Source organism: Sceloporus occidentalis, unplaced genomic scaffold, assembly GCF_023333645.1.
Source record: "Sceloporus occidentalis isolate IW3139 unplaced genomic scaffold, rSceOcc1.0.p SCAF_222, whole genome shotgun sequence".
Lineage (NCBI taxonomy): Eukaryota > Metazoa > Chordata > Lepidosauria > Squamata > Phrynosomatidae > Sceloporus > Sceloporus occidentalis.
Window position 1 is genome coordinate 565,671 of NW_028317202.1, and position 16,533 is coordinate 582,203.

The window sequence follows — 16,533 nt, forward strand, 5'->3', positions numbered from 1 at the left end:
ACACCCAGGCCTAGAGGTAGCTTCTTCAGGGTTAAATATGAGGTTCTTGTTAAAGAGTATCTGTCATAGTTTCAAACTAATTCCAGGTCTTCCTACACATACAGCCTCTCAACCTATTTTTGAACAGTTCAGATGTGCTTCTGTGATAGACGCCACCTTTATAAGCTCAGTAAGTGTAGATATCTTTAACAGCCCTTTCTAGTGTCAGTAGGCAACATCTTGTGGATATGCATAGGCAAGATTAAATGTTATTGACTAATAAACAAAACAATGTGACATGCATTTTGAAGCTGCATGTGTTGGCAACTATCCCTGGGGGAAATGTGCAAAGGTGGTTAGACCTTCTGGATCATACGTTATTGAGAGTGTATCTATGTCCTTTACTTTCTATTGTCATAGATGCCAATCCCTCTGTTTATGGTCTATAAACATGTTCATTTAAGTCAGAATGCTAACCATGACAGATCCCCACTGAAATCATAACAATTATCCCTTTTCCGGGATCCATAGCAGGATAGAAGCAGAGTAGTTTTCTACTAGATTTCTAGTAGATCCTAGTGTATTGCTTAGGGCAGGGGCGTCCAACGTGCGGCCCTCCAGCTGCTGCAGGACTACATCTCCCATAATGCTCTTTTGGCTAAGGGGCTGGCTGAGGAGTATGGGAGATGTAGTCCTGCAGCAGCTGGAGGGCCGCACGTTGGACGGCCCTGGCTTAGGGGTTGGTGCATGAGTTGAGATGCACAGTAAGATTTGTTTGGCATCTGGCAGTATGGCGGGTGTGTGAAATTGGAGGTTTTAGAATTTTAAAGGGGACAGTAGAAGGGCAAGCATATGTAATGGGCAGTTCCTAGATGTGGCATGCTAGGACTTGGGCATTATAAAGGCAGCTGTAATTGTATCCAAAAGTTTTAAATAAATTAGGATGGGTCTCATCTTTTTCTCTCTTTGCATGCTTTTCCCCCACCCTCTATCCCACCTTTTCCTCAACTACTTAACGCATATCTTGTTTAGTTGCATTGGGCAGGTAGATCTGCTGTGACGGGGATAACCGGTTGGGTAAATAATGATTATTAAAAAAAAAGGCCCAAACAAGCAACCACCGGTGGATGTGAAGAAGCAAAAAGCTGGTCATGTTCTTCCACTGGACTGTCAGATCTTCCTAATGAGCCAGTGTCAGCCCCCTGGTTGTGCTTAAGGTTTAGGAGTTAAAGGGGTCATGTGATCCGGACAAGACCTCTTCTTCCACTCCACATCTTCACTGTGAGGTCACTGCAGGGTAATAAGTTATGAAATGTTTCTTGGTTTTTCAGTTTTTGTTATATCGTATTTTTGTGTGTGTGTATTTTTATGTCTATACACACACAAAAACACAACAAAAGCTAGGCATGTTTCTTTGTCTGTTATATAGTTACATAGAATGGTTGTTAGAAACTGCTGTTAAAAAGTTGGGGGTCAATTAGACATCTCTATGTTTTTGAAAGAAAAAAATGTTGGCTATTAAAATAAAATCAAATAGTTTAGACATTGTGATGTTGTAAATTACTATTGTATCTTTATAGGGGTAAAGAGGCCTTTTATCAGCAACCATCATTCCTGTGTTCCAATGGCACATTGTGTAAGCTAATCCAAGTATAAGCTTAAAAGGCTAATTGATCATTAGGAAAGCCTTTTGCATGAAAACAGCTCCAAAGTGACTCCAAACTTTTGAACAGTAGTGTATATATTTATGAATATTTATTTAATTGCATGAGTTGTTTTTTTTTAAATATAAATCTATATAAAGATCTATCTCACCTGTCAAATCTCAGTTTACATAGAGGAGAGTGTCCCATACCTCAAATGAAGGGGAACAGGGGTTGATCTTTATAATGGGGGTTGTTAGAGGAACAGTGGGGAGGTGAGAGATGAAGGGCACTATTATGGAAGGCTAGTGGCACGGCCCTTGATCGCCAGCACCCGTCGTGGGAGACATGGAGTAAGGCCAGGAACATACACCCACAGCTTGACCCGGCAGTCACTGAGAGAAAAAGGTAGGGGTACAATAGGAAAGGGGTTGGAAGGGATATTTGGACAGAAACAAAAGAGTGGATATAAGATAGGGGAAATGGGGTTAGAGGAAACAAAGATAGGCATGTTAGTAATAAAGACAGAACAGATAATAGACACAAAAAAACGAGAGGGAAAAATGAAAACAATAGACACCCAAAAACTAAAAATATCTTTCTTATGGTATTGTTCTAACAATCCCTTTGCTTACTGCATCATCCTTTGTCTACATGTCATCACTTCTCACCTGGATGCTGTGAAGACATGACGGCTGTTAGCACACATGGCATTGATGGGGCTTTCATGACCCTTGACTTCTCCAATAGGTGTGAAATTGTCCATATTCCAGACCTTCAGTATACCCCCACGGCAGCCGCTGAGCATCATGGAACGTCCAGGAACAAAGCCCAAAGCGCAAACCCAGTCTCGATGTGCATTAGGCACTTGCTGCACAGATATCACATATTAATTATGTGCACACAACAAAAAAAACACTTCACAAGTAATGCCAACAGGGCAATGGTCCCTCTAAATTGACACATAAAACATTAATAAAATATTTTTTAGCTTGTAATAAGTTCAGGGATAAATCAGCTTTTAAAGGAGACTCGGTTTGTGTTTAGAGTGCCCCATTTTTAGTTGCATTACACCTTTCTGAGCATGTATACATATTTAAAGTCAATTTATGTGTGATAATAAACTATAACTCTACTGTATAAAACATGGTTAGATTAGTGTACACACTTTAATTATTGTTAAATTAGAGATTTTAAGAACAACAAATGCCTGAATGAATTCATGCATATGTGAGATTAGGATATTACAATTATTAATAAGAGGCACAAAGCAATATGTAAGTTTATCAAAAGTATTTAGTCTCTTAGTCCTAAAACGATCACTAAACTAGGCATCTTGTAGTAATATAGCTCAGCTTATGTAGGAATTAATTAAAGAGTATGTAGTGTTTTTGATTAACCCAAATCTTTCTTGTGTACTCAAAAAGAGACCATAGCTGCTCCCTGATATCACTATGGACTACTCTTCTTACAGAGGAAAATCAATGGTGTCTGCCCTTGATAATGTAAAGTAACATCATGGAGTTGAAACACTCAGCTCTTTTTTACAGTCTTATAAAGCTCTGTGGCAGTGTGTGTTGATCTGATTCCGCATTATAAAGTGTTGTATCTAGGTAAACCATATAATCGTGTGGGCATGAATCTATACCTGCCACGTATCATCTCATTAGAAACCTATTGGAAGGAAATTAGAATCTGGCCTAGGAGCAAGGTTGGAACATTCTGCTGAGTTGGGGTAGTTACAGCCCTATTTGTGGTCATGATTGATAAGCTTGAGAAATTACCTGTATGAGTGCATGTTGCTGGAGGTCCCATTTTTTTATACCGTTATCACGGGAGCCACTACAGAGTATACCATTCTGCACAGCCAAGCACTCAATACCATCATAATGTGGAGGCTCAAGGTTATAGGTGGGGGGAACACTCCCTCCCCATCCCGAGTGGAGTTCAAACATCTTGAAATGGAAAGATGAAGGATTTATTATTATTATTATTATTTAAAGCGCCACTTTGCAAGGAAAAAAGAGATTGATGAAATGAATTAACCTAAGCAATTTTCAAAAAGAGAGAACAGTGAGGTAAGAATTAATTTAATATAAAATTTAATATAAAATGATATTAAATATAATTTAATATAAAACACATCAATTCAAAGAATAGATGAGTAAGAAAAAACCTTTCTACCCAGTGGTACAGACATTTTATTGTTTTGCATTTGGTTAAAAAAAATTCTTTTAACTAGTAGGGGCTTAATGGTAAGAAAGAAAAATGTAACACATGAGTGAATGGGATATACCGTATTGGCTCGAATATAGGCCGCACTTTTTCCCCCCACTTTAAGTCTTTAAAGTGGGGGTGCGGCCTATATTCGGGGTCTAGCGCCCGACGCCCGGGACATGCGTCCCGGGCGTCCAAACTTTTAGGGTGCGGCCTATATACGGGGGCGGCCTATATCCGAGCCAATACGGTATGTAGAGGCAGGTTAAATGGTAAATGCATTTGTTAATTAAAGCACATACATTATATAAAAAAGGGGTGAGTTCGGTACCTTGACATAATGGTTCTTGGATCCAGTGATTACAAGGTCTCGGCCACTCTGAGTTTTGCTGACAGTCAAACACATGACGGGAGCCATGTGACCTGTAAGCTTCCCAATAGGCTGCAACCTGTACGAGTATGAGAAACATGACCAAGGTTGCAACAGCCCTAGCATTTTAACAACATACTTATGTATGCTGAGAACGGCCATTTGTGGTAGTCAAATGACAAGAGGTAAAGGAAACTGATACATAAAAAAAAAAATATATATATATATATATTTATACCTGCTTAGCTCCCAAGCCCGTACTGCATTCCCAGCAGCGGTGTACAGGATTGTTCCATCCGGGTTAAGAGCAATCTGATTAACCTGCATTTCCCCCTGGGAGCTACTTGCAGAGCGGAGGCCCAATCCAGAGGAGGGGTCGCCTGATACTACCTGACCTGAAGACCTGAAGGTAAAGACAAGGGAAACAAGTATTGGATAAGAAAATAGAGAATTGTTTCCGATGGAGACGTTAATGGGAAAAACAGTTGATATAGTCTTTACTCACAACAGAGTCCGCACACATCGAGAAGGATCGCGGATATCCCAGACCCGTACACATGAAGCAGATGCAGTGAGCACAAGACCAGAGTTAGGACAATGCTTCAGAGACACCACATTATGGGGATGGCCACGGAGGGAGCCGATCTCTTGGCCTGACACCAAGTTCCACAGCTTGCAGGTACGATCTTGGAGAACAGAAAGAAAACAGAGACAAACACTACTAATAGATCTCTCAATATTTCACAAAACTAAGGGCAAGCGTGAGTGTGTATGGCGAGGCGTGTGTTAGGGCAAGTGTGTACTAGTCTAGTACTACTTCTGTTTTGGGCCTAAAGGTAATAGAATGATTAATTTGAACACATTTTAACCTAGGTAATTTATTAAGTATTGTTTAAATTAAAACAGTCATAGTATCCTTCACTGAATCTGGTAAAATGTCCGCCATGTACCATCTCTGGTCATTATGGTGCTAATGTCACTGTAAGTTTTTCAAATATATCTTTCTGTATGGGGGGAGGGCATTGTTAAAAAATTATTGGTCCCGTGGGGCAAATGCACTAGATACGCCACTGGTTCTTACCCTTTGATCCTGTGAACAGTAGTTCCTCTGTAGCATCCACACAGAGCACTGGCTTTGTATGCCCCTCTGCTATAGCCACACACTGCAAAGGGGCCATTCTAGCTCCTTTAACACCCCCTACAGGGCTAATCACACCCCTGTACAAAGAGAGTTATTTTACACAAATATATCTATATATATATATATATATATATATATATATATATATATATATATATACACACATATATAAACATACGCAAAGTTCTGCCCTTGTAACTTTACTAACTGTAAATATACATTGCCATGCTTGGAATTTACATGCAAATACAATATTTTGTCCATAAATTTACACATAACAATTTATCATGCTATACATGCATCCCCTCAATGTATCTGCACAGCGTAGAAAAGTGGGACGCAAGAGGTTCAAAGCAGTGCTGAGCATTCATATATTACATGATAATGATAGTGAATGTGGGGTTACTAAGTGAAATATGGTTATATGACAACAAATAACAATGAAGATAGGATGAAAAGATCTACAGAAAATCATTAAAGGGGAACTGTCACAGATTATAGCATAACTATAATTATGGCGGATTTTATTTTTTGTACCCTTCATTTTAACATTTCTGCGGTGCTCGTGTTTCTTTCCCGTTTACTGAAGCCACACAAGTTATATATTGGTTTTTTTTTCAGAACAAAATTGGCTTTCTTTAGATGTCATTATTTTGATTGTATCATATCATTTACTATAAAAAAAGTATAAAATATGGTGACAAATTGAAATAAAAGGACTTTTTTTTACTTTTACTTGAAAATTCTTTTACTTATCTATAAAAGCTAATGAAAAAAAACTGCTAAATAAATTCTACTATTTGTCCTGAGATTAGAAATACCCAATGTGTTTATGTTTTTTTGCTTTTTTCTGCACCTTATGGAGCAATAAGTACCAGTAGTGTTTTGATATTTCAAAAACATTTTTTCCAAATCTGGTAATTCTTCCCCCATGTGCCATTTCAGGTATCTTTGTAGCTGGCAAATGCAATTTACCCCATCAAACCATATGAAGACTAGACACCCCAGGGTATTTCAAATGCTGGTATTTAAACTCTTTGCATGCCCACGTTTTACAATCAGCCTTTGTCAAAGTTTGCAGTAGTATTTTTTTGTGTGTATTTTTCCCACACACGTTGTACTTCAGGTATGAATTTACAGCTCCTGGTATATGTCACTGTCACACAACACCACAATATGTGTTCAGCAAAATCTGAGTACAGTGAAGGAAACAAATATTTGAACCCCTGCTGATTTTGTAGGTTTGCCCACTGACAAAGACATGAGCAGTCTGTAATTTTAATGGTAGGTTTATTTGAACAGAATAACTCAAGATCAGCAGGGGATCAAGTATTTTTCCTTCACTGTATTATGGTGCTAATGTCACTTGATGCTGCGCTCTTTTTTAAATATTTCTTTCCATATGGGGGGAGGGCATTGTTAAAAAATGATTGGTCCCGTGGGGCAAATGCAAGAGATACGCCACTGGTTCTTAAATATTTTGATTTTTTTGCCCTTTTTTTTACATTTTTGGAACTGGAAGGTTCCCCTGATGGTGACATCAGTGGGAAATTATTTTTACATGTTCGCATTTTTTTTTTTTTTATCACATTGTGAAGAGAAAGCTGGGCTCCATTGACTTGCATGGTTGGATGCAGTACCTGCATTCAACCTGCAAGTGGAGCCAGAGTTCTCAGGAGGGTCTGAAGAGACCCTTTTGGAAAGTTTGCCAACTCTTTTATTTTTTTAAAGAACGCACCGCCATCTTGCAAGTGGCAAAATCACTGGGGTGGGTGTTCGGTGTCGCTGAATGCCTCGCATATACGTACAGTGTATGGCGGATGTTGATAATTTTGTAGATACTTGGTTTATATCTTAACCAAATGAAAAATCACAGGACCAGTATGTCTGGATGATTTCTTCCTTGTCCAGCAACTTATGAATAGGGCAGAAATGTAATAATGGGAGGACTAATCATGAAGATACAGTATCCTTCCTCATGATATGCACATTACATTACCTATGTAATGTTTGTTTTAATCTGTAACCTGTTAGCTAGGGTGATTTAGTATATAGCGGTGTAACATGTAGGATTTAGGAAAAGGGACAGATCTGTTTGAAAGCACTGAAGAATGGGAACAGGAAATGGAAAAGACAAATTAAAATGTTATAAGACAAAAGTATAAGACAGTATGTACAATGTAACCCTAAATGAGGAATTTTCAGCGAATTTACATTGTTTAGAGCAGGACATGCATGGGATGACATGGGAAGGTGGCACTACTTAGCACATGCTGGGATTGGTGTGGTACCTGAAGGCCTCGGAGAAAGAACTGTCACTCTCCTCACACCTGGAGAGAAAGTTTAAGATTAGAAAGAGAGAGGAAAATGTTACAAGATGGGTAGAAAGGGGGAGACACAAGTGGAGAAAAAACAGTATGACCTGAGAGAACTGGTTAGGAATTAATAGTGTGAAGACTCTTACTTATCTAATGTAGTTCCTGTGCTCTGATTGCTCGTCAGTCTGGAAAAAACATTTTTATCATTTCGGGGACGCATAGGGGGAGATGATGGGGGTGTCAGATTGGAATCCATGGTTCTGAATTGGAAGGACAAAAATAAAAGATATTTATGACAAGAACTGTCCAACATCCTCTCATTTTTTGCCCTATAACTATTTACCTTGAAAGATGCCTCCACCTCTAGTTAATTGTTTTGCTCCCACTGATTCCACCACAACAATAACCATTCCCATTGAATTATCTTCAGTGCTATTTACATACTTTACATACTTGTAAACAATACCTTAAATACGTATATGCTTTACTTACCTGGGTTGTCCTCTATCATAAGATTTTCTGCGTGTCAGGGGGGATGTGTTTGAACCACGTGACTGCCTTGGACTGAAGGGAAGAACAAGAATTGTTAGGTAAACATCAATCATTAATCATTAATTGTAATTCTGACACTGTGCTAAATAAAATATTTAAGTCCAGAAGAAAAGGGATAAATGTCCACAATATACAAAAATATACCTTAGGAAGAGTGATATATATATATATATCACAAAATAACCAAACAGCACTGATACCCATAGGGTGATCATAAAGGGTCAGAGAAACCCCAGAGGAAGTGCCGGCAGCAGCGGAGGTTGTCTGCACATTCACCGGCTGCCAGAGAGGAGTTTCCAGGTCCCCTGCAGCGCTGCGGGGGATCTGGATCTTAGTCTTGTAGTCAGATCTGAGGTCTGATTATAAGACGACCTCGAATATAAGACGATGCTTTTTTTTCAGAGCAAAAAATATGGAATATACTGGCACTCCATAAATAAAATGTTATATAATGTAATGTAGTGATATTTGTTGTGTGATGAATTCAAATATGGTTTTACTCTAGATATACAAATGTGTCAACATGATACAGTACATGTTTCAAAGCTTACTCATAAGCTTTTACAATGCTTGATAAGAAAGTGGTGCTCTTTATGTAGTATATATACACTTACAAAGTGTTTCCTCGGATTGGTAGGGTAAGGCTACGTGACCCCCTTCCCTGTAGAGCTCCACTGGAGAATCCTCCAACATCTTCAAGAATATCAGTCAATGATGCTAGGGATTTGGTGATGTTTTTGGTTGAGGCCTCTAATAATGGGCTCAGGGACTCAGCAGACACAGCCTTCACTTGCCAAGAAAGGCGGGGTTCCCCCTGCATCATTTGAAAGAAACAGCCATTTCAAATGTTGTGTGTGTTGAAGTATACCATGCACGTATAGTGTGCACTTGTATATCACTATGTATCTATTATAAACAACATATTAAAGAGAGGTCCGTTGATCATGGGCAAACATTTGTCCTTTTCAATTCTTAATTTTATCGACATCTTAGATTTTACTCTTGTGGGCAAGCAAATATATTTTTAGTATACAATATATATAGTTGAGTAATAGCCTGGTAAAGCTCTTTTAGTTTTGAGAATTGTTATATTTGGCATTTTTACTGTTAATATTATAATTGGTAGTATTTGTATTCTATTTTGTGATAAGGCTCATGGGTCTCTGAAGTGTCACCATAACTAAATACTTGACACTCCAGGAAAAATAAACAATATCCTGGGCCACATATTAACATACCTAAGACATCACTTACCCTCCACTTAAAGTCATCTTGACTGTTTGATCCTTTCATGCAAAAAGAGATGCTGGGAAAAGAATACACATATTACAACAGAATTAATTGGAAAAGTGAAATAGAAGGAGAAGTACATCATATTCTCACCTTCCATCAGATGCTTGGCTTATTTCTGAAACCTCTTCATCTGTGCTGGCATAGCCATTTTCTGGTAAGAGTGAATGGAGAAGAGTCAAGAGTTGCAGGGTACCATACATATAAATGAATGCAAACTTAAAATAACAATGATCCATGTCAATGTATTTTAGTTTTGGGTGCTTGTTCAGCAACTGTACATAACAATGGAATACTGTCCAGCTGAACAGGCTCATAACTCTTATGACTTATAACTGATAACACAATATCAGTAATGCTCATGCATATCTGTACAGATATGCACAAGCAATCAACTACCAAGTGGGGAAGAGGGACACTATTCAGCACAGCACTGAATTGCACTGCTTCCAAGCAAAGCTAGGCATTGGGTTTTAATTAGACTTGGGCACCAGGGGGCTCTTCGTGTTAGTCTTCGTGCTCGTCTTTGGGGGAAAAAAATCTTCGCATTCCGCGAATATTCGCCCGCTCCTGTCTTCTCTTCGGGCGAATATTCGTGGACATTCTTCGTGCTCGTTTCATCTTCGTTTTTCTCCCGGTTGCCTAGCAGGGGTTAATACGGGGTTAAGAACACATCGGAGCAGCAGCAGCTGCCGTGAAGGTACGTGTGTGCAACTCTATTGGTTGTTTTGGCAGGGGGCTGGTCTGGCATCAACGAATGAATTGCAGAACTGCAGAATGCACTTCATTTGTTGATGGCAGGCGAGCCCCCTGCCGAAAAGACCAATAGAGTGGCACACATGTACTGAGGTGTACTGTACACAATACACATTGCCCGAAACTGAGGGCCACGCTCCTCCGAGCAGTTGTCTTGTCTGAGACCTAGACAAATGCTCCAAGGAACTTGGCCTCCTTTTTATCATACACAGTCACACATCCATAGATGTTTAATAAAAGAATAGGGATTACTTTACATTTTTAAATCGATTTTAGACCACTTGTAATACATGCCTAACATTTGCTACCTATTTATAATGGCATACTTTGCAACAACCCAACTTTTACAGGACAGGACTGGAAAAAAGCAGGACTGTCCCTGAAAAAGTTGGGTCTGTTGGCAGGTATGCGGATGGAAAAATGTGGGACAAGAACTAAAAATAGCTTAGGGTTAATGTACGGTTATGATTAAGAGTAGTAGCAGTGCACTGGTTTGGTTAAAGATGTATTATGTCTAAATAATAATTTCATTTTAATTTTAATGGGTGTTAAAAAAAATAATTAGGGGTTTATTTAATTTTATTTTAAAGTTAGATTTATTATTTACTTTATTATATTTATTTAATGTTTATAGTGCTACCTACCCAGCTATACCTACCTACGTGCATTTGCATACCTAGTTTAGCTAAATTTGATGGGACAGGACTGGAACAAAGCAGTACTGTCCCTGAAAAAGTTGGGTCTGTTGGCAGGTATGTGGATGGAAAAATGTTATAGGGTGAAGTGTGAGTTATAGCGTTAATGTAATGCTAGTAGTGAGTGTAGAAGTGAAGGCCAGGGCAAATAACAGGAGGAAAGGTCCTTGTGATTTGTGCATTGTACGTGTGTGTGTTATGTCACTGTGCTATTGTGTTATGTGTTGTGTGTGTTATGTTTGGTTGGTTGTGTATCAGACGGAAAAAAATGAAATGGAAATGGAAAAGGAAATGGAAAAGGCGAATGAGTGGGCAATTGGCGACCCACTCACCTGTTTCACCCCAGGGCAAAGCATCCAAACAACTGTCAGTCCTAGACGTTTGGCAGCGGACTTCCAGAGCTCAGACACAAGGCCCTAGCGTAAGCTGGCTACTCCGGCAGAGGTAGCAGGCGTTGCCACACCGCAAACAGACGCAGCCAGGGGGGAGAATCTGCCCTTACCATTAGGGAAATTTTGGGCATGACTGTAGCCAGGAAGCGAACTGGCAGAGAAGAGACGCTGGCACCACCACCAGCAGCAGCTGCATTGGGAAAGGCGAATGAGTGGGCAATTGGCGACCCGCTCACCTGTTTCACCCCAGAGCAAAGCATCCAAACACTGTCAGTCCTTGGCGTTTGGGAGCAGACTTACAGAACTCAGACACAAGGCCCTAGCGTAAATTGGCTACACCGGCAGAGGTAGCAGGCGTTGCCACACCGCAAGCAAGTGCAACCAGGGAGAGAAACTACCCTTTTCATTAGGGAAAATTAACTTTCCAAGCTAAGAGCTGGGTAACCCAACTTGGGCAGATTGAATTTAAGAAAGGCAATCTGCTCCATCAGATGAGGTGCCATGCGTGAGCGCTGTGGACTCAGTATGTTTCCAGTCATAGAAAACACGCGCTCACTTTGAACAGTGGTTGGCGGACATGATAGTAGCTGCTGCGCAACCCATGAGAGTGCAGGCCACACACTCTTCTTTTCATCCCAGTAGCTCAGAGGATCAACATTAGGCGCAGAAGGAACTTCACAGAGGTAAAGCTTGACCATTTCGGCAGCACTACTCTCCTTTCTGCTGCTAGCTCTGTCAGATGGTCCAACTATACTCCCAAGTGCCTCTTCCCAAAACGCAGCTGCTCCACTCAGCTGTGTTGTGCTGCTTGTGGCACTGCTGCTGATGCTGCTGCTAGGAGTAGCAGACAACATCATCTCTTCCTCCTCCTGCACCTCTCTCTCCTCGGAAAGCATTCCCATTTCACACTGCCAGTCACGCACCTTCTTAACCAATTGCTCCCGGTAGCTACTGAGAACATTGAATTTCATTGCTAGCTTTCCCTTAATCCTTGGATCGCAAAGGCACGCTAGCATCATTTCGGGACTCTCTTCCATGCGTTTGCGAAGGTGTACTTTTAGCAGATCCTTCAGCTTCCTGACTATGGCTGCTACGTCAGGATGTAGAGTGCCACCTTGAACAGCCTCACGGTTTTCAAGGAACACATCCATCTTGCTGCCTAGATGGGAGAACACTGGGATTACCTCGGCCAGACTGGCAGTGTTTGAGCTTAAATAGTTAGTGGCATCCCTGAATGGTTTAAGGACTGCCACTAGCTGGGCGATCACTGTCCAATCCTCCCTATTCAATGGAGATGTAATCCCAATATTATGCTCTGAGGCAAGATTATGGATTGCCCTCTGCTGCTCCAAAATCCTCTCCAGCATCTCTAAAGTGGAGTTCCACCGCGTACTGACATCCTGTCGTAGGCAGTGTATGGGAAGACCTGCCCTCTCTTGCTCTTCCCTCAAAAGTTGGCTAGCCTTAACACTATGGTGAAAGTGCCCAGTGATCTTTCTGCAGCGGGACAGAACTACTGCTGCTATATTAGTTCCTTCTGACATTGCTGCCTTCACTACAAGATGGATGATGTGGGCTGCACAGCGCACACCATCAATATGACCATCTCGCAGCGCTTTCACCATATTGGCACCTCCGTCAGTTACCACAAGACCAACTTCAACATTGGTGCCCGCCTCTGCTCCCACCCAAAGGCTAAACATTTTCGTCATTGCATGCAGAATATTTTCGGAAGTGTGCTTTTCATCCATCACTTCTGCATGGAGAAGGAATGATCGGTAGCCTGCTGCAGCAGCTTCCTTAGACACACCGGGCTGCCACCAGTGTGCAGTCAAAGAAAGAAAGGCATGCTGGCCGCTAGGTGCACTCCACAAATCTGTTGTGAAATGAACACACTGAGCAGCAGCCTTGGAAAGCTCCGCTTTCACTGCTGAAACACAGGACCTATACAATGAGGGGACAATGTTCCTACTGAAAGTGGAATGTGACGGAACTGTGTATTGTGGAGCCACAGCCGCCATCAATTATTTGAAAGGCTCCCCTTTAATCATGGAGAAGGATGCCCCTCCAACAGCAATGAACTGAGAAATAAGTCGCGTTACTTTATTGGCCTGCTGTTTGGGCATTGTTCTCTTGGAGTGGAATGCCCCAAATTCTTCCAGGGTGGGCTGGGCATGTAGTGCTCCAACCTGCCTTGGTCTCTGGCTGCCAGCACTAGCTGCTGCTGCTATTGGCTCAGAAGCAGCTGTTGGGGTTTTTCCACTCTCTCTGGAGATGGTTCTAGTTGTTGTAGTACTACGGCCACCAGCTATGCTGCCTGCACTACGTTTTACTTCTGCATCTTTCCCCAATAGCACAGCGTTGTGTTGAGTGCTGAGATGATGCTTCATGCTAGCACTGGTAAAATGGCCAGACACTTTCCCTCTGCTTATTAGCTTCCCACAATGTTTGCACTTTCCATAGCGCCCTTCTTTAACATTTTCCAAGTGCTCCCAAATTGGGGCGCGCATAGCCTTGGGGTGTGCCTTGGGTGCTGCTTCTACTGCTCGGGGTGGATGAACAGCGGCAGAACTAGTGGTGGTGGCACTGGTGGTACTACCAGTACTGGCCATAGTGGGACTGCTAATTGCTTTAAGTCTAGCAGATTTGGTAGGTTTTGCTGCTGCTGGTGGTGGTGATGATCATAGCGGAGAAGGTGGAGGCTCAGGGGAAAATTGTGCACTAGTCATTTGTACACTGCTCCCTGAGGAATCTGATTCCTGACCACTCATCTCCTCTACTTCCTCTGGCTCATAGTCTAGTTCTTCATTAGCCAGACCAAATGGAATTCCTGCTAGGCTGGAGCTAAGACTGATATCGTGACTAGTAGTAGTGCGAGCAGGAAGAACAGACTCTGCACTTGGCCTCTCAGTCTTAGGCTCCTCTGGTACCTCGCTAGGTGGAGTTCCACTATGTGTAGCCATCTCTCTAACTCTCTTTACAAAAATATTGTAAGGACTTGGTGGCTTGCTACAGGTGCTAGGAGGACATGGCCTGGCGGTACCAGGGAGAACAGTAGGCGCAGCACTAGTGGTGGTAGAGGCGGTAGTGGTGGTTTTCCCTACGAAGGAATGAGATCGCTTTGGTTTGGGAAAACCCCTCTGAGTCTTGCTGCTAATTTGGCTCTGCTTGGTACCTTGCATGCTGCTCGTGGATGGGGAAGATGCTGCTTGGGGCAAAAGGCACTTCTTTTTACTCACTGGGCTAGTAGAAGTACTAGTTGTGCTACCCTTTAACTTTGAACGTGCTTCTGGTGCTTTAGGCTTTCCGTAAAAAAACATAGAGCTTGTGGGCCTAGCAGCCCTACTACTGCCTGCTTTTGGTGCCTTTCCTTTACTTGATGATCCTTCAAGCAATGCTTCCCCAAATGATAAGCGAGACCTTGGCCTACTTGGCCGACTAGACTGACGCAAAGGCTGCATCTTAGAACTGGTGGTGGTGCTGGTGGTGGTAGATGGAGCTTGTCCCTCCTTAGTCCCAAAAGGAGAATCTATTTCAAATTTTGTGTTGTGTGTGTAGTGTAGTGTTTAAAAAACTATAAAAAAAAAGTTCTCTTCAGTGCTACTGCTTAAAAAGTAAAACTATGCACAACTGCACTGTGCTGTTGTGTGCAATCTGCCAAAGTGCTAAAGCTATTTAAATTATTAACTCAAGATTAACTATTTATATAACTAGCAGTATTTTATTTTTAATTTGAATTTACACGGGCCTAAGAGCTTAGCCTACTACTATGCTAAATCTATATTTCCTTACTATAAGTCTACCTCTAGGCAGACGCTCTCAAGCCCACTAAGCTAAAGTGAGGTTAAATCAGATTCAGTATATGATTTATTAATTAATATTAAGGTATATAATATTAATATATTAGGAAGAATTACTTATATTATGGATTATAGATAGAAAAATATAGATTATGAATTAGAATTTAGAATTAGAATTACTTATATTATAGATTATGAATTAGAATTTATATTATATTATATATTTATAATATATTATAGATTAACCCCTTGATGACAATTGCCGGTCCGGGCACGTCACGGAAATTCAAGTCGATAACGACAAATGACGTGCCAGGACCGGCACGTCTTTGAACGGGTGCAGAAAGCGATCTATTTTCACTTTCTGCACCGAAACGGCGTTGCTGTAATGCCTTGACCTCTGGCCCCTGCCCGGGGCTTCAACATCCGCCATACTTTGAGGACGCCCGTTTTAAAAGCGTTTAGGAGGCGATCAACGATCAGGGGAAGCTTCAAGTTGAAAAAAAATGTTAAAAAAAGGCAAAAAAAAGGCAAAAAAAAAAATATATATATAAAAAATATATTTTTGTGAGCAAGTCCTAAAATTAGCATATTAGCTTAAAACAATTCTCGCATGGAAAGAGTTAAAATACTGGCATATTAAATGCCCATGGGGTGTCTACTTTTAAAAAATGTATGATTTGATGGGGTAAATTGAATTGGCCAGGTTCAACAAGGTCCCAATTAACACGGGGGGAAGGATGGCCACACATCTAATTTCCAATTAGAAAAATGCACACGTACCAAATGTGGCCTTTTAGTTCCCCCCAAAAATGACAAACCCATGCATGTGGGGTATCACTGTACTCCGGAGATGTTGCTGAACACATATTGGGGTGTCGTGTGACAGCGGCATATACCAGGAGCTGTAAATTCATACATAAAGTAGGTGTGTGTGGGAAAAATACACACACAAAAATACTACTGCGAACTTTGAAAAAATGCTGGTGGTAAAATGTGTGCATGCAAAGAGTTAAAATACCAGCATTTAAAATACCCTGTGGTGTCTAGTTTTCAAAAATATATGGTTTTGTTGGGCACACTGAAATGGCCCGGCTCAAAGATGTACCAAATAGGGGATGGGCAGTGGATCCCCAAATGCCAAAGTTCAACATTGAAAAATGTGCATGCCCCAAATGTGGCCCTTTTCCCCCCGAACAGCCAGGCAAAATCATTCATGTGGGGTATCACTGCGCTCAGGAGATGTTGCTGAACACATATTGAGGTGTTTTGTGATAGTGACATATACGAGAAATTTTTAATTCATACCTGAAGTAAAATGTGTGTGACAAAACAAATGCAAAAAAATGACTACCACAAAGTTTGACAAAGACTGGTGGT

At 41.1% G+C, this 16,533-nt stretch overlaps 1 protein-coding gene across 3 annotated transcripts in view; it reads right to left on the minus strand.

Annotated features, from left to right (window-relative positions):
- Window positions 1–1,917: 1,917 nt before the first annotated feature.
- Window positions 1,918–16,533, minus strand: part of LOC149276981 (kinesin-like protein KIF21B) — a 51,665-nt gene continuing 37,049 nt past the window's right edge. For all 3 annotated transcript variants that reach the window (XM_089503205.1, XM_089503204.1, XM_089503203.1), the window contains 14 exons: window positions 13,871–13,889; window positions 9,604–9,699; window positions 9,475–9,526; window positions 8,835–9,034; window positions 8,161–8,232; window positions 7,815–7,928; window positions 7,642–7,680; window positions 5,291–5,427; window positions 4,715–4,895; window positions 4,448–4,612; window positions 4,171–4,288; window positions 3,407–3,577; window positions 2,294–2,493; window positions 1,918–2,017 (listed from right to left, as the gene is read on the minus strand). In XM_089503205.1, coding sequence (XP_089359331.1) covers window positions 1,918–2,017; window positions 2,294–2,493; window positions 3,407–3,577; window positions 4,171–4,288; window positions 4,448–4,612; window positions 4,715–4,895; window positions 5,291–5,427; window positions 7,642–7,680; window positions 7,815–7,928; window positions 8,161–8,232; window positions 8,835–9,034; window positions 9,475–9,526; window positions 9,604–9,699; window positions 13,871–13,889 — 1,664 coding nt within the window. The remainder of the gene's footprint in view (window positions 2,018–2,293; window positions 2,494–3,406; window positions 3,578–4,170; window positions 4,289–4,447; window positions 4,613–4,714; window positions 4,896–5,290; window positions 5,428–7,641; window positions 7,681–7,814; window positions 7,929–8,160; window positions 8,233–8,834; window positions 9,035–9,474; window positions 9,527–9,603; window positions 9,700–13,870; window positions 13,890–16,533) is intronic.